Source organism: Vanessa atalanta, chromosome 16, assembly GCF_905147765.1.
Source record: "Vanessa atalanta chromosome 16, ilVanAtal1.2, whole genome shotgun sequence".
Taxonomy (NCBI): domain Eukaryota; kingdom Metazoa; phylum Arthropoda; class Insecta; order Lepidoptera; family Nymphalidae; genus Vanessa; species Vanessa atalanta.
Window position 1 is genome coordinate 10,102,776 of NC_061886.1, and position 27,401 is coordinate 10,130,176.

At 31.2% G+C, this 27,401-nt stretch overlaps 1 protein-coding gene across 1 annotated transcript in view; it reads left to right on the plus strand.

Moving 5' to 3' along the window:
• The window catches only part of LOC125070161 (ski oncogene), a 58,005-nt gene extending 30,934 nt beyond the window's left edge, over positions 1 to 27,071 (plus strand). The window contains exon 2 of the mRNA XM_047679894.1: positions 21,586 to 27,071. Coding sequence (XP_047535850.1) covers positions 21,586 to 22,101 — 516 coding nt within the window. The 3' untranslated portion in view covers positions 22,102 to 27,071. The remainder of the gene's footprint in view (positions 1 to 21,585) is intronic.
• The last annotated feature ends 330 nt before the right edge of the window (positions 27,072 to 27,401 follow it).

The following is a 27,401-nucleotide window of genomic DNA, read 5'->3' on the forward strand; positions in this document are numbered from 1 at the left end:
TGCGAACTGTGAAACTAGATTCTTTGTTGCCATGGCACCAGAAAAAAAACACGCCCGTAATCTGATCCACGAGCAAAAAGCAATTTCACGTTACTAACATTGAGTTTTATGTTGAGTACCTACTTACTGTCTATGTAATTCGTGTTTGTTGTTTCATGCAAATGATTCGTGGAAACAGTTTTGTAACCGCTATGAAGTAAAAGAATTACATATGATATCTATAAAATCTATGTACTGATATTTATTTTATAAAACAAATTAAATTCTATAATTAATTTTCATCTTAAGATAATTTTCTCTTAACTTTTATTTCTTAGTGACTTTCCCCCCTCTTCTCCTTAATTTTGCTTTATTTTACTTTTTATGTAATTTAAAATATATATTTTTTTATCTGTACTTCGACTTGGGTACACTCAGCTGACTCCTTTTGCCAAGCATTTTACGTAAAATATAACATCGTTGGTTTAGTTCTGTAGTGTATGGCAATTTAAATCTTTTTTTTGTCTTTTTTTTAATAAATCAAATTTGATCGCAGAACTCTACACGTATCTAATTATGTTCCACTATTAACATTAATCGTATTAATCCTTCTAGAAGAGTATGGAAAGTTGAATCCGCTAGTTACTTTCAACTTTGCATAACGTGTATCATCAGCTGAATATTTAATGATAGTATTCTATTATGTATTGTATCAGCCATTTTATTGTTAATATTATCATTGCGTTTCCATTGGTAGAAAGTTTAAGTTAAGTTTAATTAATTCATCCCTTTGGTGTTTGCCTCTCTGCATCAATTCTGGGTCAGGCTTTTTTTGGGAACGCTGACTAGCAAATGGTAAATGGTCTCCTTCGCCGACCGAAATTACACTGGCTCACTCGTCTTTTATATTAAACACACACGATAAACGCGATAAGTTTTATTATCAGGGGATTAAATCAAATGGCGAATGGTGAAACTTTAATATATTAGATATCGAGTAAAACATAAACAGTGCGATTCAGAAATGAGAAATATTTAATTACCGCCATCTAGCGGACCCGGTCGGTAACATAGCCGCTCAATCACAACGCGAGTATAAATGTTTTGCGATAGAATTATTGATGAGTAGGCGGCCAACATGCTGGCCTGTCGATTTTATTAGCTTATGTCCTTTGCGACCTTGAATGCATTATTGATTATTTTTTCAGCAACGTGCAAATCTAGTTCAGTCAACTCAATTGAATAAGACAACGATACTTCTTCGATTAAGATTCGACTACTTTCCAGTTGGAGATCTTTTCACATTACACTAACACAATATTAGATATAAAACGCTGGAAAACTCTTGTTTTTGTCACCGTTCCAAAACTTTAGAAAAATCTTGTGTACACTGTACACATTTAGACGAATCTTTCGTAATTTTTAATAAAGTAATATTTTAGTAATATAAACTTTAAAGTTGCTGCATTTCAAGATCATTAAATGGAGACTTCTTGCCATTACAATGGCTATCACTTTGTTCTGCTGGTTCGGATTTGTCCAGTTCGTCCACCCCTCATACATCTAATTCTGTAGCAGTCCGATGTTCTCTTATTGCTGACTATTCCCGTTGCGTTAATCCCATTTGACATTTTCTGCAAGAGCACTACGAATTGCAAGCTAAGTTTATTTCTGCGACGTGTTTGAAGTTTCTTGTACTCCGTTTAAATGAAATATGAAATGCCGTCCAACAAGCTTATGAGTAATCCATTATTGTATATGTTTCTCAATTTTTTGTAAAAAAAAAACATTTTAGGTATTTGGATAAAGTTTTATGCAAATTTTACCGATTTCTCTTATTGAGGATAACGTCATTTTAAATAATAAATTTAGCTCAATGAAAATATTGCCATGCATACATTTTGAATAATAATATTATTGGCACTGGAATAAAATATACTCATACCATAATCTTGTACTAAAAACATTCTGTTCTGCGATGGATTTGAGAAGTATATATCTAACATGATTTAAAAAAAAAGTTAATATTGGAATTTTAATCAATGAAAACATTTGAATAACTCAGGTATTTATTTGTACTTTAGGTATAGATCACTTGTTCTCGGTGTCCCCTGCCTTAGTAAAGGTCGCTAGCCTGGGTTGGCGGTTTTCCAGCAGTCGTTGCGACTATTATTACGCTTCTCCGCGTAAGAATGGCATTACCACCTGCTGGTATTCCAACCACTTACTAACAGATATAAATCGTTAACTTGTAAAATACATAGACAATTAATATGTATTATATATAGTGCTTAAGGTAATAAAAGTAATTTAATCAAATTTATTTTATTTTGTTAAAATTCAAAAGGAATATATGAGGTATTTTCGACGTATCCGATTAAAAAAAATTCGTTTCCGAAGAACTCGTTTTAAATTATAGATAAAAATTAAACTGTCAAACTTTGATTGACGTCAATGTTGGTAAAAAATCTGTGCTTCTTTAGCACAGCTATTAAAGAATAAAATATTTTGGAATAATTATGTCAAGATATATAAAATTAAGCTACATTATGCTTTATTTATCCGTATTTCATTAATCTGACGTAATGACGGACTTAAGACAAATGAGTTATATCGATGATTAATAAACATTTTTTTTGTTTTTGATAAGTAAATATATTAAAAAAAATAACGATCTCAATAGAGACTCTTGGTTAAACATTATGAAATGATAATGAGTTAACGTCTCGCGCTGACTTCTCACGTGTATTAAAAGATTTGACATCTTTAACCGACTTCAATAACAAGTATGTTATCAATGCGATTTTTTTTGTGTATGTTCCGTGATGTATATCGCTTGTAAACCGATTCCGATGATTATATTCTTTTAATCGATATCAATTAAACTCGTAATAAAAAGGTCTTATAGAAATTAAAACAAAACAAAAGATCCCTAAAAAACTTTTTGTTATTCGGAACATATGATGGAAATCTATGTTTATCTAAAAGACCGCTACTTCATTACCTAAAAGAGCGTTTAATATAACTAAAAGTTTTTTTTTTTTATTGAAATAATATAGTTTACGTAAAAATACACACGGCCGGAATATAAATCCTAAATGTAAAATTTTCATATGAACATTTAACAATGAACATCTACTACATTAAAAATAATACTTATAAATAGGTATTCGCTTGAATTTAATTTAAAAAAGAATACGTTTTCGTCTGGTATTTATTTTATTGTCTTATTATAAAAAATGATTTTATATGGCATAATTAAAAATACGTAATTGGCGGGAATCCGCTGTTTTTTTTTCGATGTTATGTTCATTGGCACACGCGGCCGTGAGTCACACTGCCACCTGAATTATCTTCAGTCTAAAATGGCCGCGATGCTCTTTACGATTTGCTTAATGACTCGTGACTAATTATTAAGCGATGAGCGATGAAGTGTTCGCATAATTAAACGAAAAATTATTCTTTAAGATGTACTTAGGCGTGATGCACGAACGACATTGAAACTTAAAACTGTAAACAATTTAATACCTGACCAAAGAAAATGTAAACAACCAGAGAAATTAAAGACTATACATAGAAATTTCTCTTATGTATTGTAAACTAGCTGTTCCCTGCAAGTCGATACAATATACATATAACATCGATACAATCGATTCAGTCGACAGATTTAGACGTGATGTTGGAACAGACTAACTTCATCTCATTTATCTTCATAAATATATATTTTTTAAATATTTGCATATTGTTTTCTAAGTCAATTTTTTAAATTGAAAAAAAATATATCTTAGTCTATTAATTTTATTTGGTATAAAAATGTGCCTCATCTACACATACATTGTCAACTTAAGGTTTTGTGTTTTTGATGTGAAGTCGCATCAATAATTATGCAAAACTGGCAACCCTGCGAAATTCTCAATGAAATTCCTTTAATAAAAACAAGATCGTTATCTTATGTTAAGTATGCGAGTGACATTGATGCGTTTACGAATATATGTTATCTGTTCGTAATAAGGTTATACTGTTACGCATTACGCACAGCTATCATTATATTTAATCTCTGGTCATAAGATTTGTTCATTAGATTACATTATTTCAAAATAAATAGGTAAGTATTTTGTGCAAATGATAAATTGTAGGTTGAGACTTAATTTGATACCTCGTTGGTTTAGTGATTGTCAGACATCCGGACTTTGGAACTTGGTAGTGTTTACAACAAAATCTTAAATCTCAAATGCCTCGGTAGGCATGAAGCCGTGCACCTTTAGCGGGAACAATAGCAGTTAAATTTATTTGTATTTTTTTTTAAATTATATCATCATTTTTTTTTATTCCAATTTTAACATTAAGCAGCCGAACAGAACACGTGTATCAGAAGGTCACAGACGGAGTTCCTGGCGAGCTACATTTTTAAATGCTATTTACGGCTGTTGTTAAGTTTCACGCATCAATCAATTTACAGAGAAGCAACGTGTTGTATGAGGTTTTAAAACTGTCTTAATAGTCAAGGAGATATTTGTATATTTAGGAGACATATTTCTAAACATTTTGCACCAATATTCTTCGACAGAGTGAAATATTTTTATATTTTATTATTCAGAGACTAACGACATGACAGTTAATAACCTGATTAATTGTGTATAGCTGAATATTTTTAACACCGCTATGCTTTTGTTTGGCTGCTATCAGTTGTTATCATGACCTTCTCTTCACATCAGTTACACGTATTGAAGCCGACGTTGATTTTAAATCATATTACGCAAAATCTTTGATCAAGATGATAAAACTAGATACAATAAAAACTATTTGAGTTTCTGTTTGTTTTAAGATACAATAAATACTTCCACTTTTATTACAAATTAGCTTCGAACGCCACTCCCGTATTCCGGTTCTATACGTTAAGCTGACAATACCGAAACAGAACATTCAGTTTCTGATTGATCTTACATAAACAAAAATTTTCAGTAGGATATTGTTATAGGAAATCAGATAAAACTGTTTTTGAATAAACCAAATTTCTCATGAATATATAACAAGCAAACATATAAATAAAATCTAAAGCCTTGAAGATAAAGACTAAAATTGTTTAAAATAAGTTTTTTATGGTTCAATGATTTGGAACAAGATAAATATGATATTAATGCAAGTTTTGTTGGGTCGTGACGTCAATGATCTTAGTAACGTGTGTGTGTGCTTATCTTTTGTTATGACTGTACGCAATACTGGGTCAAATGTTAAAATTAATCGCATTCTCTGTATTTATCAACGTTTCGAAGAATTCGAGGTCGTAGGTTTAATATATGCAAAAACTCGTCAATTTCTCGAACCTTTATTCACCAAACACTAGGCGGGTTCATTGTATTTAAATGCGTTTTAAAAATATAATCTAGAACATTATTTGTTGTTGATTTATAAGTATATTATATATGTATAGTTATTGTAAACCTGCATAATGTATAGTATTTTGTAAAGCTGGGATTTACCTAATTGTCACTGTACAATATATATATATATATATATATATATATATATATATATATATATATATATATATATATATATATTTTTAGTTTTGGCTTTTATTTATGCCAAGAGGGCACAGATTATTTACAATATCTTTATAAAATCTGCAGCACTTTGTACTTATTTGTCAAAATCGATTCTATCGCTTAGAAAGTGCCTTGCAAACTTTATTGCGTCAATTAAACACGAATTAATTGTTGAAAAATTATCTTCATACTCATTTACTAATTATTATTCAATTTTATAAGAGCATGTATGTATTCTATATTTTAAACACTATTATTAAATAAATCACAATATTATGTATACCTTATTGCGAATAAATAAATAATAATATAATTTTGTATTTATGCGTTGTAAGAATTAACATATGTGTATCAATACTCTTATTGTGAACTATCAAAAGTAGTTCAGGTTCATTTGGTTTAGCGAAAATATTCGAGGTTTTTCATTAGATTATATCTAAACCGATCTGTAACCCAATAACGAAAGCCCTATTGTTTGGATATAATTTAACCTCTAGAGTGACGTGATCAATCAATTTAGAAAAAGAAATATTTATTATCTACCGATATCTCATTATTTACGGTAAAACAATCAATAACTTTGTAATTACAACGTGGGTACCTTATTAAATAAATATTGAACATCACATACATTACTCTCATTCCAATGTAAGTAGCTAACTAAAGCACTTGTGTTATGGAAAATCAGAAGTAACGACGGTACCACAAACACCCAGACCCAAGACAATGAACTTTAACCCAAGATAATGACATAGAAAACTAATGAACTTTTTCTACATCGACTCGGCCGGAAATCGAACCCGGGGCCTCGGAGTGGCGTACCCATGAAAACCGGTGTACACACTACTCGACCACAGAGATCATCATATTTCAATATATAGTTTTTAATTATTCTCATTTTCATATTTTAATATACTTATTAATCGTAGCAAAAACAAAACGCTATTGACAGCTGACATTTTCACACGACTCAGTCACAGTTTGTTATCACCGATTGTGATAATTATATTAAATATTAAATTACGTATCGGATAACGTTACGTAAACGACACGTTGTTTTAAAATGTTACACGTGAGCTTTCGTGTCTAGACGGTGAACATGAGAGACTTTTTGTATTCATATTTTTGTTTGAATTATGACATTGATGTTTTTTTTTTCTTTATATCGAAATTGATATTATACTCTTAAAAAGAAACAAAGTGCCCAATAAACTTAGTACACGAAATGATAAAAAAAAAAAAACAAATTTTGTATTAGAGTGATACTGATATATGAGCGTAACTTTTATGTTAATTTGTTATCATTTTATCATTCATCAATCATTTGTCGTGGAACTTGTAGACGAATGAAAGGGTTGGAGCAGAATTCGGCATTGTCATTTATAAAACAACTCATTAATTTTTAGAGGTTTGTTTAGACGTTCCGTTTTTATCTTGCAACTTTAAAATAATATAACTGAATCGCAATAAAAAACGAAAAATTACTTAATTAGGTTTATCGTATGTATACATAACTGTCTAAAGTAGGTGATATCGACATATAAAATAAGGATTGAATGCAGTAATTTCATTTCAAAATACATATCACACATAACCTCATTTATTGGTAGACGGTTAAAAGTACAAAACAGTTATAGTATTGTCATCGTACATTAAATTAATTGTGTATTTAAATTGATTTTAATATTTTCTTTTTCGCGGAAAAATTTCACGTGAACGGAACGATGGCAAAGAACGCAAGCAACCTGGTAAAGTTGAAATCACTAAAAAAATATTTTCAAAAATACATCTCTTAATAATATTTTTTTATGAATGTTAGTATAGAATTAATAAAATTATAATTGTCTATCAAAAAATATAATGCACTTGCACGACCCAGTAGTGAGCGGTATTAAGTACCTATTTGTAAGTGTATACCCCAGCTACACCAGCGTTTAGTATATTGAGGCTAAGCTATAGCCTCACAGCACTTTTGCTGAGCAGAAATTCACGTTCCCACTGCTATTAAATTTGGCTGTAAGTTTTTCAATCTATTGATTAATGGTTACATTTTTTTAATGGATTTTTTTTTACTCTCTATGTTATTTAATCGTGTAAAAAACATATTCAGCCAAATAGATTTTGTTTTATTTGATTATAAAACTGACTTATATTTTAAATGACATTGACGAAAAGTTTATAAGGACAACATATAATAATGTTTTAACTATTATGGAAGACACAAATACGTAAATTTTACTCACAATTCAATTTATAAAACAGGCTTGAAAACCAAGCGTGCTTAAAGTAAAAAATAAATTGATTTTACGAGTTTCCTCTTATCGTCGGTCATTGACCCCATTACTTTCCCACAAAACTTACATTATCTTAATCTCAATTTTTAAACGTATTTGTTTTATAGAGGATATCTCCTTAACCGCGTGTCCGGTTGTTAGCGTGACTGTTATGTATTTGCCATACAATTCGACGAACATCGATCGATGATTCTGATAAATTACAGTTCGAAGTAATAAAATATCAACGACTCATGTATGCTTAATATACTGATTCGTTCTCGAAAGATATTTTTTAGTTTCACTTTAGGAAATTAACTGGTAAATGGATAGATAGGCTGATACTTCAATATAGAATTATACAGCATATACGCTAAATTCACCACAAACCACGTAGTTTTAGACGTTATCGTTACACGGGCTAACTCACTACAAGAATTGTAACTAATCAATACTATTATTGCTGTAAAATAATTTATTGTTATTCCGGTTAGTGTAGTATCCACCTAGATGGATATACATCAAACCACCATTATTACATATAGTTTCATATCGACGAATGCTTTAATTTCAACGAAGAAAGCAATACTATACACAAAAGGCGTTTATTTTTTACATGTTTACATTTTACTCAACAAAAACGCGCGGTGATGGTTATGTACGGGGCAATCTTTTTTATCTTGTCAACTCATGCAAAGACGAGAAATCACTTGAACCTCAAGGCTCAAAGGGCTTCCAATAGAAACTAGTCTTTAGGGACCAAGAATTTCAAAATTCATAAAAAATCGCTTATATATATATTAAAACTAATTGAATCTGCGGCTTTACCTGCGCGAAATATATAAAACCTTAAATTAGTCGAGTATACATTTTTTATTTCGGTTTGCATATATTTTTTCATATTTTTTCAGTGTGTCATCTCATTCTACATTTCATGCCAAACGAGTGCCAAAAACACTGCCAATATATATTCCGTCGTGAATACTCGTCGTATTGAGGTGCGTTTCCACTGAAATAGTCGCTAATTCCGTTTGTAATTCTTTAGGAAATCAACAATCTTTTGTTTCCGTTTGTCCACACCTAATGGCATAAGTTTATCTGAGCTAGCTCATATATAATGTAACACACGTTTCCCGGATTCAAGGGATACACGATTCTCGATATCCTTTACAATTTTTGTAGCTAAATTACGGTAATTAAGGATACCATTTCTATTTGGAGACTCAGCTCTACATTTTCAATAGTAAACGTAATTTTCAACATTCAAAATGAAACACAATTATTAATTTTACTATAGTTTATTATTTTTGTATTGATGATTTCATTTTCAAATCTTGAGATAATTCTATGTATTCTCTCCTTTAATATTCCTGTTCCAATAACATAAATATGTTAACACAAAGCTTAATAATATTATTTATTTATATTTTTAGTACAAGAATATTTTCCCTTGAGACAGATTATAAAAAAAATAGCTTTAATCCATGTACTAAATCGAATAAAATAAGATTGTATTGACCAGGTACAAAGTTCAATTTTAACTAGCAAGATTTGGCCCACACGACCTTTTAGGTTAGGTTGAATACAAGCTAGGCTTAGAACCGGTACACAATATAATGAATAGAACAGAAGAATAGCAAGATTGTCTAAGGATCAGTCGATAGAGTTTATTGTTTTTTTTTTATTTTAATTATTCATTAGGTCGAATTCATTGTGCACGTGCCATAATATTTGAAGTATTCGCCATCGTAAAAAAATTATGATGATGACGTATGTTCGATTTTTTTTATACGAACGTTTTTCGCCGCTTTAATGGAATGTTGGCAACAGTGCCTTGTCACTTTGAATTTTTTTTATGAAACACGTATCAAGAATTCTTCGCTAATTATGTACATTAATATTTATACGCCGCATAAAAATCGTAAAAGTAAGTCTTAAGTCTTTTTATATATCGGTTTTTTAAATATGTGCAAAATAATATTATAACAATAAAATTAAATAACAAAACACTAAGTAAAAAAAAGTCAAATTATAATCATGATGTAAACTGCTAATCTTATTATACCTTCGGAATTGTGATTCAAGAAAAAAACATATTAAAACTTTTTTTTTATATTTAATATGAATCAACAAAAAAAGTAAAGATTATTGTCTATTCTTTAGCAGTGTCGAAATGTTATCTTTCCTCAATCTCGTCATGAATTCCTTGTAATCGTTAGTTTTTCTCCGTATTGTGACAGATCAGCTGCAAAGAATGTCAACAGAGTGACTGTCCTCGTGATACGAAGCCAAATTCCTACATAGCTCGCGATCACTACGTTTAGAATCACTGTTTAAGAAAATATCATTTAAAATTACACATGATTAATGTTACACATTTATTTGATGACGTTAAAATATGGACTAAACAGTTTCTTTTTAAAAAGATCTATAGGATTCTTCTTTGTAGGGCTTTGTGTAAACCCATCTGGGTTAGTACCACCAACTCATCAGATATTCTACTGCAAAACAGTAAACTTAAAGAATGAGCTGATGTAACTCCAGGCACAAGGGACATAAATTTAAGTTCCAAGGTTTTTAAGAGGTGTTTAATATTTCTTACAGCAACAATATCTTTGAGTGCTGATCACTAACTATAGTTACTGATCACTACTAACTACTATTAACCATTAGGTGGCCCATTGGCCCGTCCCACCTACAAACTTCAATGTAAACAACCAAAAACTTGCTGATAAGAGATTTTTAGCGAATGTTTAGTTACAAACTCATTATCTCTTTCTGTTATCGTTAATTTGGTAAAATAAACCCCCAAACGACATTTATAATTGAAGCCGTATTCATGAATTACCAAGATTCTGAAGAAAAGTTCTTAATTTTTTGGTTCAAGGATTTTTAACTAAAATAAGTTGATAGTCAATCATGTCTTCAGAGGTGTCCGTAACACATACGTTACGCTAAAAAATTCTTGAACTCAAATTGCAGTCACGTCGTGATTTTGAGTAAAGAACTTCCACTCGATACAACATTGCAAGCCAATAACATAGTAACAAGTGATTTTACCACCATTTAAAATACTAAATTATACTATTTGATATCGTATAAAACTAAAGTATCACTCAGCTGATATTTACGGCCAAGTGCTAAATTCTTGGCCAATCATCTCGTAAAAGTCACATGTAACGATCGTTACTCATAAATACATGTTTTGGCAACGAACTGTATTGATATATTTCACTAACATTGTAAATTGATGATGATTTTTCATAAATTCCAACGAATAAATTTCAAGTAAAGACATTAGAGGTATTTTCGTCAGATTTTTTTCTTATTTTTAATCGAATCTGTTTAAATTGCTCTGAGTTTTTTTTTGATAATTCCAAGACGCAATTCAAATGTAATGAGCTGATAGAAAGCGTCTTTGTTCCTAAAAACTTGGAACTTGTCTAAAAATAAAGTTCTTAAGGAAATTTTTTACGAAATTTTGATAACAATCGACGAATCATTTGATTCATATGTTCCTTATTCGTTTCTTGGGGAACTTGAGTTAGTCGTAGTCACTAAAAATTTCGACAATACGCGCAATGATGACAATTGAATAACAGCTGTGATCTTTGGTTTGAAACAAATATATATTGTATATTATTTTGTCAAATAAATAAAGCAATAACTAATACCAAAATATTAAACTTAAGTTCTCTTCTCGATGAAAATATTAAAAAAAAAAGTGAAATAAATCAAGAGCAAATATTTGAATCAAAATATTTTCGAAAGAGTTATTTTTCTTTCGGCTACAAAGAATTTAAATAGCGGAACCGTTTAAAGTTCGCAGAAGATATTGTTTGAATTAAGACCGTCCGTAACTTATCGACTGTGACAAATAAACTAAGATCAAACAATTCCCTGTTTGATGACCATTGGCAGCCAACCAAGATCTAAATACCAATTATTAAACGGAAATTGAAAAATGAAATATATTCTACTGGTGTCCACTAATTTATGTCATTCTTTCCCTATGGATCACGATTCTGTGAATTATTCGAATAATAATATATTAACTGACTCTTATCTATATATAATTGAATCCCTATTTCCCTTGGTCGAACCAAAACTTAAAAACGGCTACACCGATTTCTGTAACCTCATTTAAAGTGTAAAAAAATAATAATGAAAAAGGTTCTTACGGAAAGAAAAAATAAATGAATGAAAAATGTGGAGATTTTTTTAAATTTCAGAATACCATTGAGAGTGAATAATCTTCCTCAGTAAATACTACCTAAAACATTTTCTTTTACACAAATCGAATGGTAACCTTCAATTAGCGTTTAAACTAATAAACTCTTCAGCTTTATTATTAATATATATTTCATATCTGTGGAATAAACGTTAATCACACCTGGACTAAAAATCAATTGTCCTATTCGGCTGCTCTCATATACTTATTTTGATTTAGGTTAGAATTTGATTTCACGCGTGAAAAGTGGGTGGTGTAGACAGACGAGGTAGCATATATTATAAACTAATCTCTTCTGGCATCCTGTGTAAACGAGCCGATCTAATTTATATCTATTATATATAGTGTACTGGCTGTCCGTCACGACTTCCTATGGGTAAAATGTAATTTTATTTATTTTGTATTAAAAAATCTGGAACCCGATCGGAATTCCACCTACCTGACCCAATATAAAACATACCACTGATTCACCAGTCGTTTAGGACGAGTTCAGTATCTTACTTCTGGCTTCTTTATCATTTATCTCTTTCCTAACTCATTACAATTGAACTGATCGTAATTATATTCAACATAGAGAAGGACTTTGCTGGGAATATATTTATAAAAATTACGACAAAAATAAATTGAACGAAGATGCAGTCCATCCAGTACAACACGGCTAGTATACGTTATAAATATTTCATACCACGGTCCGTTTCTGTTATGACTAATGTAAACAGGGCAATAAAAAATAATGTGGTCGATTCACCTACGTGATCTCCGACTCCGTGGTACCGTCAAAACATTACTATTAGCATTCTACAGCGTCTCGTATGCAACATTTGTAACATGATGTATTTTGTACGGTAAGAAAATAAAGTATGAAATACGATAAGGAAACTTTTAATTTTTTTTTTCTGTGACAAATATTTTGTAAAATTGGTATAGAATCGACGTAAAAATCAGTAAATATTAGACGCATCTTAGGGGATGCGATCCATTGACCGCTATTATGACTTCAGAATAGTGTAAGCTTAAACTGTAAATGTGTCAGTGGAGAGAGACGTAACTTCTTAAATGCAGTGGTAACTTAAAATTATAAATCATGAAAAAATATTGCATTGCGTGATACTAAATCAGTGCATTTGTAATAAGTACAATGTTTTATTTTTATTGTTTACGTGACTCGTGAACTTTGACATTTTAACAGCGTATTTAAAATAAAACCTTTCCGAGATTATAAAACCATAAAGTTCAGGTTTTATTTTACTTTTTAATACGTTAACGATATAAGAGGGGGGGGGGGGGGGGCTTCAATCTTTTTTAATTGCGAATATTACAGGCATTGACAAAGTTTTTAATCTATACTAATATTATAAATATAAAAGTAACTGACTATTTGTCTGTCTGTTTTATGCCAAAACCACTACAGCGAATTTGATGAAATTTGCTACGAAGCAATCTTCAATTTCCCAAGGAAGGTTTTTATGCCTAATAGCTGACAAACATAGTAATTATCTATGGAAATTAAAACGTTAAAAATATAAAAAAATATTGATGGTACCACGTTTGGTACGCCATTTAGCTAATTATCATATTATATAATTTATTTCTAAACTATTTTCACTTAACATGCTGACCGTATCCTCAATAGAGTTGTTACACGTGTGTAGGAAGTACTAAGGAGTGTTTGGTGTTACGTGTGACGTGTCTATCCTATATGGATCATCAAGTTCCACAATGCATAGCTCGATAGTGTGGGAAGTAAAATGACCCTTTTAATAAAAGCGAAAACAATAAAAATAAAATACATTTTGGATACTTATTATTTACACGAAATAATTTAAAACAAACCTAATCTACCATTCCCTTACTCAAATCATATATTTTCCATAACAGACAATATTTAAGTAAAACCTCATTTGACTCAAAAAAAAATAGTATTTCTTTAAATTTCGAATACGTTTCGAGTTCACCAAAAAACGGAGTTTCATTTTTGGCACGTGCATGAAATTATAGTCTTTTTTTTTTTTATAGATTGTGCTTTACACAATTTTGACAATACTGTGTCTTCTTCTTTCAAATGTGAAATCAATGATGGCAGAAAGAGACAAATCAATGCTCAACTAAACAAAACTTATATGTAAGGCTGTTTGTAGGCACTATTTTGAATGTAATTGATATAGTTAGATGAACTTGTATAGAAAGATTTACGGAGCGATAAGCGTAATACGTGTTAAGGCCAACTCTATCACACGTTATTTGAAATCCTTTGTGCATTAAAAACATTAAAACTATTGACATGGAACCCACATTGCTCAAAACTTTTGACTTGATTTAAAAAAAAAAATCATGATTTTTATATAACACTAGTGGGTCGCCCGTGACCTCTCGTCTCGTCTCGTTTATTCAACAGATTTTTACAAACTTCGAAACCTATGACAGGTTTGTTTTATTTAATTTCATTTTGAACTGACGACGTCTGTTCGGACGATTTACATTTGTAATTTTTTTATACAGACATAGCGCCGGTCTATACGTGGCCAGTAACTTATTTCCGCTCTTAAAAAAATAATTCTTTATTAAATCATAACAATTTATTAAATTGCAATCAAGAATCAATTTTGTTTTTCTGTACATGACTGGAGCTCTTCAAAATGAGACAATAACCGAATTTTTATGTGCAACCATCGTCCCATAATCACTGGGACAAAAATCGGCTAACGCTAATAATATATAAGATTACACAGTTCGGTATTGAAACCTTAGACAGCTCTACAAATCTCATAATATTCCAGTATTAACAAATAAATGCTTGTAATAATATGATAAATGTACGAGTAGATATCTATTTTTACCGCTAATAGGCTTTTTGTACGTTGGCAACTACCCACTCACAAGATATACATCCTTCTTTGTTTCGGTTACTATGTACATATATAGCCAGTGAGCCAATTAAAGTAACAAGGGAAATAATATCATAGTAGTTGCGCATTGACGGCATACGAAATAGTTTATACACGAACGAGAAATTCATGAAACTGCGAAGACTACTCCAAAACGAGCTGCTACTTTTGATAAAGCGCAATAAAGCAACGGATAAGAGCGATGTAAAAGACGCCGATTTGTTCCCGATCTGATGCTATTGTCATCCCACAAACACAAGCATGGAGCTTAATTTGGTAAATAGGAAAATTGGTAATTCCTTAAAAAGGGGCTTTGCTAGTATACTGTACTAGCTTAGTAGTTTTTTCAGTTTGGTATTACAAAAAAACTATTCAGTTATTCGTTGGTATAGATTGTCAATTTTTACTTTGACAGGGTTTATGGGTAATGCTGATCACATACCACAGGGTTGTTCCGCTTGTTACGTCATCCTTAATTAAATTACACACTAGATGTTATATAGATACAATATACAGCAAATAATATGAATGGTATTTGTAATTATTTCATGTCAATCAGCCTTGTAGTTATGCGTATGAGCGAAACGAACAATCAAAATGCATCCTCTTGTTATTTCCTTCTGATTATAGTCTATATAATAATATGTACTTGTGGTCAATATCAGTCCCTTATAGAGAAAAGGTCTCGTACCGTGAAACGTGGTACAATTATCCTAAATGTGTTTCAAGAAATCGCATCAATCTTATATGTGATTATGACCATTTTATATCATAGAAATATTCAAACACGTTTCGCGATGGTTTCAATCCAAATGATTACGTGTGGTCGTGATCTATCAACAGTGTCCAAACTATTTCTGTCACAAACTTGGAGCGTATCAGATCCATTGAGCTTATATTGAATAAAACAAGCTCTTACACAGAGAACAGATTAAATACAGCCTATATTTAAAAACAATTACATACGACGCAAAAGCGTACTCATATTTTTAATGATCTTCGAAAAATTACACTCAGAGTATAGGGTATTGCAGAATTTCCATGTAAAATATATATAATGTGCATATAATTGTATGGGCATGTTTAATGATTGTAATCTTCCCTTCCAGTCGCCTCTCCTGCTTCATACCCACGCTGATCGTTTCGAAGAACTTAATACCTTGATCTGAAGGTCACATACGTCCATCGGTTCCTTTGTTTAAATCCAAAATATGCCATAGAAATATTTTTTAATAGTAGTTTCCTCCTGTGGCGTTAGATATCCTATGACCAATTCTGTATCCCTGACAATGTGTAGCCAAGATTTTATGCTGATTGGATGATAGTTGCTTTTATAACATTATTTAGGATATACTTCATGTTAATGTCGGAGGAAGGGAGAAATGCTTCTATAGAAAGTTAATTAATTGCTCTTGTTCTATAGTTAGTATAACGAGTTCGTTATGGCCTATAGATTGCAAAGTACTTTATTTTCATTGTGGTCTCACGGTAATTTGTTCACGGCAGATCGATTCCCATGAAGAGGCAATGAATGAAGCAGAGCAAAGACAAATAACTAAGCGACAGGCGTATCTTGATTCTCCATTATCTATGGCACATTTCAGTAATGTCACCATGACTTATTATTAAGGTGCTCGATTTATTTGAAAAATATATCGGTATTTAATATATATATATATATATCTACATTTATTAACGAACGACAGATTATATAAATATAGATATATTATGTTGGATTAAAAGAAGTAGGGATCTTTTAAATTAGTACGCGAATCTTATTAGCCCATATTGCTCCACGACTGGGTAAAAGCCTGTTAACGCGGTCTATAGCTACGAACATCTTATCTGCCTTAAAGTTGTCTACATCATTCCGCTATTGCCTTCAGGGCCTGCCTGGGAGTTATCTGCCTAGGGGTCCAGCGTTGTCAATTTAGGCAAAAGGTAATTTGACATGCTGCAGATATGATGTATTTAGTCCCATTTCAATTTAATAGATTTACATAATTCTAAAATAGGAATTATATGATTTCTGAAATTGAACTTAAGAGCACAAATATGTGAGTATAGTTATCATACGTGACTTTGTCCGCATGTTAGTTGTCTATGTCCTTCCTCAAGGTTCAATCTTACTTCAAACCAAATTTCATTACATTTGCTTCAGTGACTTAGCGTGAAATTATAACAGACAGGTTACTTTCTCATTTATAGTATTAGTATATATGTGAAAATCTTAAAGAATGTTTCAGCATTCTGAATATCGTGTAGACTTGCCAAACGCCTGGTTTTGTTTTCAAACAGTTAGCCAACTAAATGAGCGGCTCTATACATAATTCATGTAGCGAGGCTGAAATTCATTGATTGCTTCAGGGTTATACTACAGAAAATACTACGGCGCACACCCTGTGCCCTTACAGAGGAATTTGGTCCTCCGCCTTATACAAATAGGTCGCAGCTTTGTATGAAATTTGGCGACATTGCTTTTCAGAGGATATTAGTATCTAGGAGTAGTTTTGTAAGGTTTATTTTCGTATCTATATATTTTCTCTGGTGGTTGACCTTGGTCGTTACAGGGTGCTTTGAGGGAGGCGTCTGCCCCCTCAAGGGGGCGATGCGTCGGCGGCTTGCGTAATAGATATTTATATCGAGCCGACCCCGGCAGTGGAGCTAACGCTGTCTGGGCGTGGAACCTCGTTTTATATAAAGTAGTCGTTGATAATAATTTACTTAATTCTATTAGTTAAAGTTTTAATTAAAAATGGTATTCAACAATATTTTTGTCATTGAAAAAGAGTTACATATCATGTATAAACTTAATCATTAAAGGATATACACGTATTACCCTTAACTTATTAATTGGTTGTTCTTTAATATTATTAATTTATTGTGCGCAGATTTAATAGAGAAAGGTATACTTTTAAATGAAACTGAACATTCAAAGCAAACGAAGTTAAATATTAAACAATATATTTAGCTAAATTTATTTATCAATGCCAATTGAAGGTGAATAATGATAATGTCTGCAAAACAATGATAAGGCATATCACTATCAGACACATTATCAGCTTTCAGACTGTACGTAGACTATTCGATATATAGAAATTTTTCAATACAATATATAATTCAATGAAATGTTTGTAGATCAATATGTGTATAGCTACGTAGGTAGATATCATAGATATTTCTTCCTTCAAGGTCTCAGATTTTTTGTGCGATTGATAATTCGATGATCTGGGTGTTCCGTATAACAAGATACACAATTACAACGTCACTTTTTCTTGAAAAAAAAACGGCTTATGCTTAGCAAAAGAGAGATGAATGTTCCTCATGTTTTACAGACATATAACACAGTTGTTTTACAGTTTCGTCATTCTAAAAACAACATTTTGAAAGCCATCACTTAACCTAAATAAATTTCCAAACTCATAAATCGTTTAAAATGTGTTTTTAATTCTAATCACTAATATACTTCCATGGCAAAACGGTAACTAAATTCTTTAACAAAGTCCATTTTCTTATTTTGTAATAAACATTCTGCACCACGTGTAACACCAGCATTACGAGGTAGACGAAAGTCATAAAATTGTAATGGCGTCGTCATTTATAATGAGATAAGTCTCATTAACAACATCTATCTATAGATTATAACCACGTCTAGCTACGTAATACAATGAATAAAATCAACAAAGTTTTAATTAAGTAACCGACGATGTGCAGAGAACACTGCAAGAATTCGCGCCATTTCGTGCACTGTCAAAACAAACGCGTGTTCATTGATGGCTGCTGTAGGGTTGCTAGCTAAACAAAATGGCGTGTTTATTAATTGTGTATTAAATAAAATATTGTAAATTGTTGAAATGCTTTCGAATTATTATTTAATCAAAAGTTTTATATATAATATAAATATGTTTTTTGGTAAGCTTAGTATATAGACATTTTGCTTACGGCTTTAATTTTTTTTTATTACACTAATGCAGTAGGTTCAGACAGTTTCTGGTGACCTTCGCCTATAGACACTGGCGCGCTTAAAACTGTAAAAAAATATTCATCGTCAACGATGGGATCTAAAATGTTATGTCTCTATTGTACGTAATAACACCGAGTCACTTACTCTTCGAACCGCAACGCAACAATGCAAATTATTGCTATATTAGCGGTAGACTAACTTATGAGGTCCACATCCGTACTACTGGAAACAAAGACACTTTAAAAAAAAAACATTATGAAAATCGTTTCGATATTTTGGAACCAAACGAAAGCCCTGGGAAATGTTTATAAGCCGTCGCCAGTTTCTTCAGTAATGGACGTCAAGATGTTCCGTCTATTCCACGTCGGCTTCTTGTTAATTTTACCATCTATATTCTCCACAATCTACACATAGATACTATGTATGTTATTAAAATATACACTAAATAAATATACGGAAAGTACCAAATACACCTTTTACCTTACATGAATATTAAATCAATCAATAAATAATCAATATAATTTATTGATTTTGAATTGATATGTAAATTTTTTATAAATTTGCAAAGACGATAAGTATCATTTCTTTGTTGTATGAACAGTATTATTCAAATTAACTGATAACGACAATCATAATTGATGTACTATTCAACGATAAAACTATTTTTATCATTGTACGGTAAATATTAAGTCGCAAATATGCCACTTCATATATACCTACATTTGATATTTAAGTTGTTATAAAAATGAAAGATAAAAACGAGGTTACGAAGTAGATAGATACTACAAGTATTGTTTTTATTTTATAAGACGCTGAAATTGTTTAAATTTAAAATACATTTCTGCCTACTGTAGTACTATAAATTTATTAGTAAAGTATGCATTGCATATCCCCAATTAATAAATGACGTAAGCATTACACTTCACTTGAATTTTAATTTACGAGTATCATGGTTGTTTCATCTTAGGTTGTTTACAAGACGACAACATAGGCACGTGCTTGAATACAGTTGCAAAATTGCTTGTAAGTAGGCCGCTCTGTGTGGGAGTACCCGCACTCTTCTTTGACCCCCATTGACCTCCTCCCTTGCCTCAAACAACGAACGCAATGTAGGGAGCGATAGTTGGAACTATGTTGAAACCTATCTTATATTCACCACCAGTTCGCCATGTTTTATCCTTTCATACGGCGTAGCGTACGTGTTATCTATTTTTTTTATCTGGGTATTTAAGAGATAAAGTTAATTTGCTCAAATTATTTATTCATTTACACATACATATGCGGTAAAAAACGATTTACACGGAATTATATGTTATTTAGAATTTTTTAACAGCATTTCTCAATTTATATTTTTTATTTAAAGTATATTCAGTTTTTTACATAATTTATTATCTATTTATGTATCATGTTTAAATTGTGACCGCGTCGAACATTAGCAAGAAAACTAGCAGCAGTTTCTTTAATTATTTTAAAGATATAATTAAGATCATGTTTATAAACACAGACACGAAAATAATATATTTATAAATAAATAAATGTTGATTATTAAAACAATTTTGTGTATTTATTTAAATAGGTTAATTCAAAATTAAAATAAAATTTCACAAGTGTTTAACGTGAGAATGATAATAGTTCAAAACAGGAAATACACATCCCGTTACCAATTTGTAAAATTTGTTTATTGTTTATGTAAAGGAAATTAAGCGTCAATCGAGCGGTTTCGAGTTTCGACTTTCGAGCTGTCTAAAATAGAAACCGTGGCTTGTTTAAGAAGTGTTTGGGGCTTGCGCGTCACTGCAGGGCAGGGTGAGGTCTCGTCTGGGGGTCGTCTGCGGGCCGCGACCTACATGTAAACCCCCTTCACCCTCCCGTTAAGCTCACAATGACGCGTCTGCACCCCTCCTCCCCAACCTCAGACCCCTCACCTGCATTACGTAAGACGGGTGTGATTTTAAGTCTGCTTTGAAAATGTTGAACGAAAGGTTCTCGTATATTCTCGAGTTAGAAAGTGACCTTATTCCTTCTTAAACTTATTGCGTCACAAGCTTAGCTGATGACGGAGATAGTGGAAAATTTTCTTCTATTATAACCGTCATCGTAAAACTTTCATTACTCGGTTTAAACTGTGTTCATCGTGATCTTACAATTGCGAGGGCACTCTAATGAGTTGCTTTTTTCTTATCTCAAAAGAAGGGCGGCGATTTTAAGTATTGTGTTTACTAATAAACGTAGCCCAATTGACGTCAGCGGATAAAGAAAGTTGATAACAATGTCTTTGTATGCGAACTATATATGTTATATTATTAGTAAGGAAAAACAAAGCAATATTCTTCAAATTATTTTTTATCTATAAATTAATTACTTCAAGATAAAAAATATGTTAAGATTGAGGTAGAGTTAAGAAGGCTGGCAACATTTAATTCTGGATAGCAAGTTTTTCGATACAAAATACCAGCCATACTACAACGTTAGAACTATTACATTAAGACTTTTTTTTTAAATTATCTGACTACGTCAATAAACATTAACTGACCGTTATTTTATAAAATCCATTACAAAATTTGTGCAGGTCCATATATCACCGTCAATAGAATTACTGAAATTATTAGTTATCTTAAGTTATTCCAAATCTGTTTATGTATTTAAGTTTAATAATAGTATATATTACTGAATATAAAGTCACTAATAAGATTATTCTCAATTTCAGGTAGTGGAAACGGTAGTCTGCAAGCCAGAACCTGCGGAATCCCCCCCGAAAAAAGCAAGGGGCGAAGACTACAGCTATGCGATTTACTTAGATCCGTATGCACATTTACGGTACAGGACAGTACCTGCCTTTAGGCCGTGGGGGAAGAGGGAACCAGAACTTCAGCATCCAGAGAGAGTTGTCCGTGTTGCTGACTGCACAAGGTTCGAACAGGACTTCCAACCGAATGTAGCTTTAAAACCCCTTACACCTCCCGTGGACGATGTGACGTCATCTACGTCCCCTCCACCGTCAGATCCTGAACTGACCGCCAGGTTGTTAGACGCAGAGGCGAGGCTGTCTGAAAGAGAACGACAGCTTGATGAAAGAGAAGCGGAATTAGCTCGTCGTGAAGCAAGACTCGAAGAAAGAGAGAGAGAATTAGAGCGACGAGAGCAAGCCGTTGAAGAGAAAAGAGAAGAAACACCAGAGCCCAATTCCTCGCCAACGGAGGAAGCCGAGCATCCGCCGTGTTGACCAACGCGAGTGATCGTGAGGCTTCGCTTCAAGTGAGAGTGATGAACGTTAAGACAATGCGTCTCCTTAGTACAAAACTGTGAACGATTAGACATTTGTTATCGTTCTGTAACGTGCCGTCGCGCGTGATAATAAGCCTACGTTTTAAACTTTTTCAATCATTGATGTAAAGATGATCTGTGACCGACTCGTTGCGATGTTTACAAATTCACTATTTCAAGTGATGGATATGAAAACATCACTGATAATGTATAGATTATAAAGAAAATAGCTGCTTGATAAGCATGTACATATTCACATGAAGTACAGATTGTTAAATAATAGTTTTTTTTTTTTACATAATTTACAGTTTTTTCTTGTAGACTCTTTCAATGTGTGCCATTCTGAAGGTACTGCTGTTACCTTTCGTATAACCTCATCTGTGCTTTTCAATATAATGTAATACTCACATAATAATATAATAAATAATAGTTTTATAGCCTACAACCATAAGCATAATTTATACAGGGTTATTTTTAAGATTTACGATATCTGCAGTATAATATATTAAACCTCTTTTATTCCTTGTTATCATTTCGACCGTAGACCTTACAACGTTTTAGATTTAGAATGTTACAAACCCAATTAATTCGACAAATAACTCTGTATAAAAAAACCTCAGCTATACCAAATAACAGTTTATAATAGAACTCTTGCAATTTACATACCTATTGCATTCACACACACATTATGACAAAATACCTCTGGAGGTCGGTAAAAAAAAATTAATTAATTATAATTATTATGAAACCATTCGTGGCAAGTGACTTTTGTTAAACATATTATTTGGATTGACATTGTTATGTAACAAACGCTAGTACGATATGATTGTTATATTATTAAGCTATTCTTGCAGCGTTATAATTAGAAATTATCAAAATTCAAGTCGATAAATGCAGATCGGCCTAAAATTTATGTAATCCTATACAAGAAAACTAGTATAAAATCGCTTAGAATACGTTTATTCTAAAATCTGTCATAATATAAGGGTTATAGCCCACGTTCTACCTCATTGTATATAAAAAAAATTTGGCTGATAAGGAAATTGTAAGCAAATTTTCATTTAATAATTTTGAGTATGTACTTTGGAGCAATAATTTGAAAATGAAACAGTGTGAATTGTCACTGCCTGATTATTCTAGGTAATGATATTTCTGTCTATTTAGAATTTATACCTATATATTTTTTGCGAAGAAATAGATTGTACGAATTACGGCATAATAAAGTTAGATCATAGTCTTGTTCTTGTCATCACAATTTAAAATATTTGTACGTCAGTAAAGATGACGATTTTATTAGCATTTTCTACATTACTTTGACGTTTTTTAACCAGATATACCTGTGTATAAAATTATAGATTTCATAGCCTTCGCCAGTAAGTGTGCATTTTTTTTTATTTTTCTGCGACTGAGCATACCATTTTGTACGTAAAACGTAAATTTTTTTGTCGTTGCTGTATGCAACTTGTGATTTTCTTAGCAGTTTATAGAAGCCTTACACACATGTAATTATTGTGGTGATATATATATATTTACTCTATAATTTTTTTTTAATATTCCCTTTATTCTTAATCAGTTAAATTGTGAACGTGAAAAATATTGAAACGATTTCGAATAATGGAATATCTGTGAAAATTATCGAATCAAATTTTCGATTTGTAATGTTCTGTAATGGCGGTTTGGCGCCAATTTGGTTACCGGCAGTTTGTACCGGATTTAGATTTAAAAATGTGAAATAAGATTTCACTTTTCGGAAGTGACTTTTTAATATTTTGGCAAAGCTCAAACGTGTGTAGACACAATGTTTTTTTTTTTTTTAATATATATATTATTTCTTTCAGAGTGCTGTTACTTTGTAGATAGTTGTTATATGGTATTCAGTTCTAGATAAGACCGTATCTCTAGTCAGGGACTTTTCGAAAATAAAATTACCATTTTACTGTTTTAATATGTTTTTCAAATAGGTTGACACCTATTACAGGCGAGTGTAATAATAACTTATTTTAAACGATAGATTTAATTAGAAACGAACTGTATGTCGGTATGTGTAAAATAAGGTTTGAATCATGAAACTTTTCTGTCAGTACAGTTGTTGATCACGTATTTTGGTGCTAAAATAATTTTGGCTTGGCTAACGTAGTAATTAATTGTACATATAATATAATTTTACTATTTATTGGCAAAAATTACGTTTCTGTTTATTAAAATGTAGTTTTAACTTTTATTTAAATGGAATGATTATAAATGTATACTTTTGTTTGCAAATTATATACTATGGCTTAGCCATTTCCACGGCGGTTTTTGAAAAACATTGTAATTAATCTTTTTTAAAGTATTAATTTAATTGCAAGTAATTAAAACCCTAATATTTGTTTAACGATGAAGAAGAAAAAAATCGTACAAAAAAAGCATAATCTGGCTAAAGCTACTTGAGACTCGGCACATATTGGTGTTCCTTTTCAAAACCCCCACTTAGTGGGGCAAAGCAAAGCTGGTCTGCCACCAATATCATGTTCTTATCCGACAGTAGTTTACAAATGTCTCCTTAAAGTTGAAAATTTAGTTTATTTGCAATATTATAAAATTAACGCTTTAATCCTTACGTAGGTTGTATATTTTTGTCGATGGAAAAGTTTCAATACCTCTCACTGTCTTGTCTTAGAAAATATGAATGGTGCTAACTATATGCCATTTGTGGTCTTTGTAAAATAATTTCGAATTAAAATTTAAAAAAAATAAATAAATAAATAAAAAATCATACGGCCAAATAAAAAATTGTGACAATTATTGTTTTGTAAAGACTCCATAGGTTGTAATATTTATTTTAAAGTTTTAGATGAATCGTATAATTTTAATATGAAGGCAGTGAGAGTTTGTATGTAAATAATACTTACGTCTTAATATTGTATGACATTGTGAATGATTGTAAGGCTGTTATAACCCTAATACTAGAGTAAGCGCTAGGAATCCCTCGAGGAAATCTTTTATCCAGTAAAATTTTAATCATTGACAGTCAAATTAATAAGTTCTAAAATACTTCATATAAAACTAACGCTATCCGTCGGATAGTTATCATTGTAAACATCTCCTGTTAATAATTAGTATAAAATCAAGACCTACTTTGTACAGCTGTATTTGTCTTTTATAATATATAAACGATAAAAGATTTCCTGGACAGGGTTTGGCGCGATTTGCCAGGGTATAATATACTCCTGTGATCTCAAATGTGTGAATGATATAAACCAATGGTACGTCTTCGGTAAAGAAACAGTCGCAACAGAGTAGTTTATTTTATTATATTACCAAATTATTATTTTCATCTATTCTGTAACATTACCAGCAGATCTTAATTTTATATTCCTTGATCATCAAGTATTTTTTACTTATTGCCATTGTATGAGAATGTTTAAGTAAATGTGGTTATTCTATAAAAGTAACAGAAAAATACTTTCGGCAAAACTATTGCAATTTATTAATATAACTCATTAAAAGCTCTATGTAACATTAAATGTAAATGTAAATAAAATAAAATTCAAGAGTACAAATAGATCAAATATTTTTCTATTTAAATAAATAAACAATGTTACACCTTTTTTAGCTATAAAGTTTTATTTTTACTATTATCTGTCATTCTTTTTTTTTTTTTTTATTTTAACTGAATGTCGTCGAGTCTTGTGCCAATCAATGTATTAATAATTGAGAACGTAAGTAAATGGCAATTTGTAAAAAAAATAAGTGATCATGATTTTTTAAATTAAAACCATGCTTAGTCATGTTAGCTAATAACGCCATCTGTTAATGAATTAAGTCAAACTAGTGACATCGTGACTTATAAAAAACTTTGAAATTATCACTGTTAATAAATACAATAAAAACATTTAATGTCGTTATAAGTATTTTTTCTCTTTATTTCGAACGTGTTCGGTTTATCCTAATATAACTTAGATATTTATTGTATTTATCGTAAGAATAGTTTTCGGGCTGTCGCCCGTTTGTCCTCGAATTAGATGAAAAAAATGTTGCAATATGGATTTTTTTTTATTCAAAATAAAACGATCTTTAAAAAGAATCAGCAATAAAACTTATAACTATAATGTATTTATATATGTAATTCGTTGGAACGTTTCAAAGGGGCGCTTAATCGCAACATTTTAAGATTTATTTTGGTAGATAATTGTTTAAAATTCATAATTTCAATACACGATATTATGTTCACACGCTTATGACCTCGTGAGCTACACGTTGGTCATAACAAGAAACGTTTTTGCGTGTATTCAATTAAAAAAGACACAAATAAAAGTCCTTATCGACTCAGGCGACCTGGTTTTAAAAATCTGTCAGTTATCAACGACGTAATTCTCTTGCCAATGTAACGATTAGACTTATATTTATTAAAGTATTTAAACCTTTTCAAATTATATTTTTTCGATGGTTATAAAATTTCTTGCCTAATACAAGTCTGATTTATCTAGCGGACACCAAAAAGAAAATCATTTAAATTCTTAATTGTATAACTTCTTTCGCTATTAAAAAAAGTATTAAATCAGTTATCAGACTCGATCAACAGATGGCGTTGTCTAACAATTTCTATGTACTGTTTGTTATTGTCTTAATTTGCGACTGTGTTGTTTGATGGTTTAAGAATGAAACTTGTTTATGAACTGTGTGTGTTTATATCAGAATAACTTTGCTACATTATTTTAATCCAATGAAACATTCCCGGTTATGTTTTTTGGATTTACTTTCATCGTTTTTATCAGTAAAACTACAGATTGTATAATGTATTGTACCTGATAATTAGAAGGTTAAGAAATTATATATAATTAAAGTTCTGTTATGCACACACATTATCGTAACGTTGTGGTTTCGAAGTGTGTTTTACTTGAAAAGCTTATGAGTACCTTGTGGAGCAATAAAGTGAAATCATTTTCATACTGCGTGCATTATTTAATTACCCTTACACGAATAACTTACAGTGAAGAAACGTATGTATTCTTCTGTCTTCGCATGTGGGATGTTGTAGGCATCTTATATAGTCTAATATAATATCAATTTTATAATGCAATTAATTATTAAGGTATACTTTTATAGTATGAAAATACAAAGTACACTTCACCAAATAAGAAAGCATTTTATTTATTAATAACAGGAAGGCTGGCCGCTAAATAGGTTACACGATAATTTTGATAACCTTAGCCCATGGACAGTCGCAATTATTCCTTAGAGGATCGTCTGTTGCTTACGGTACACAACTGATGATCT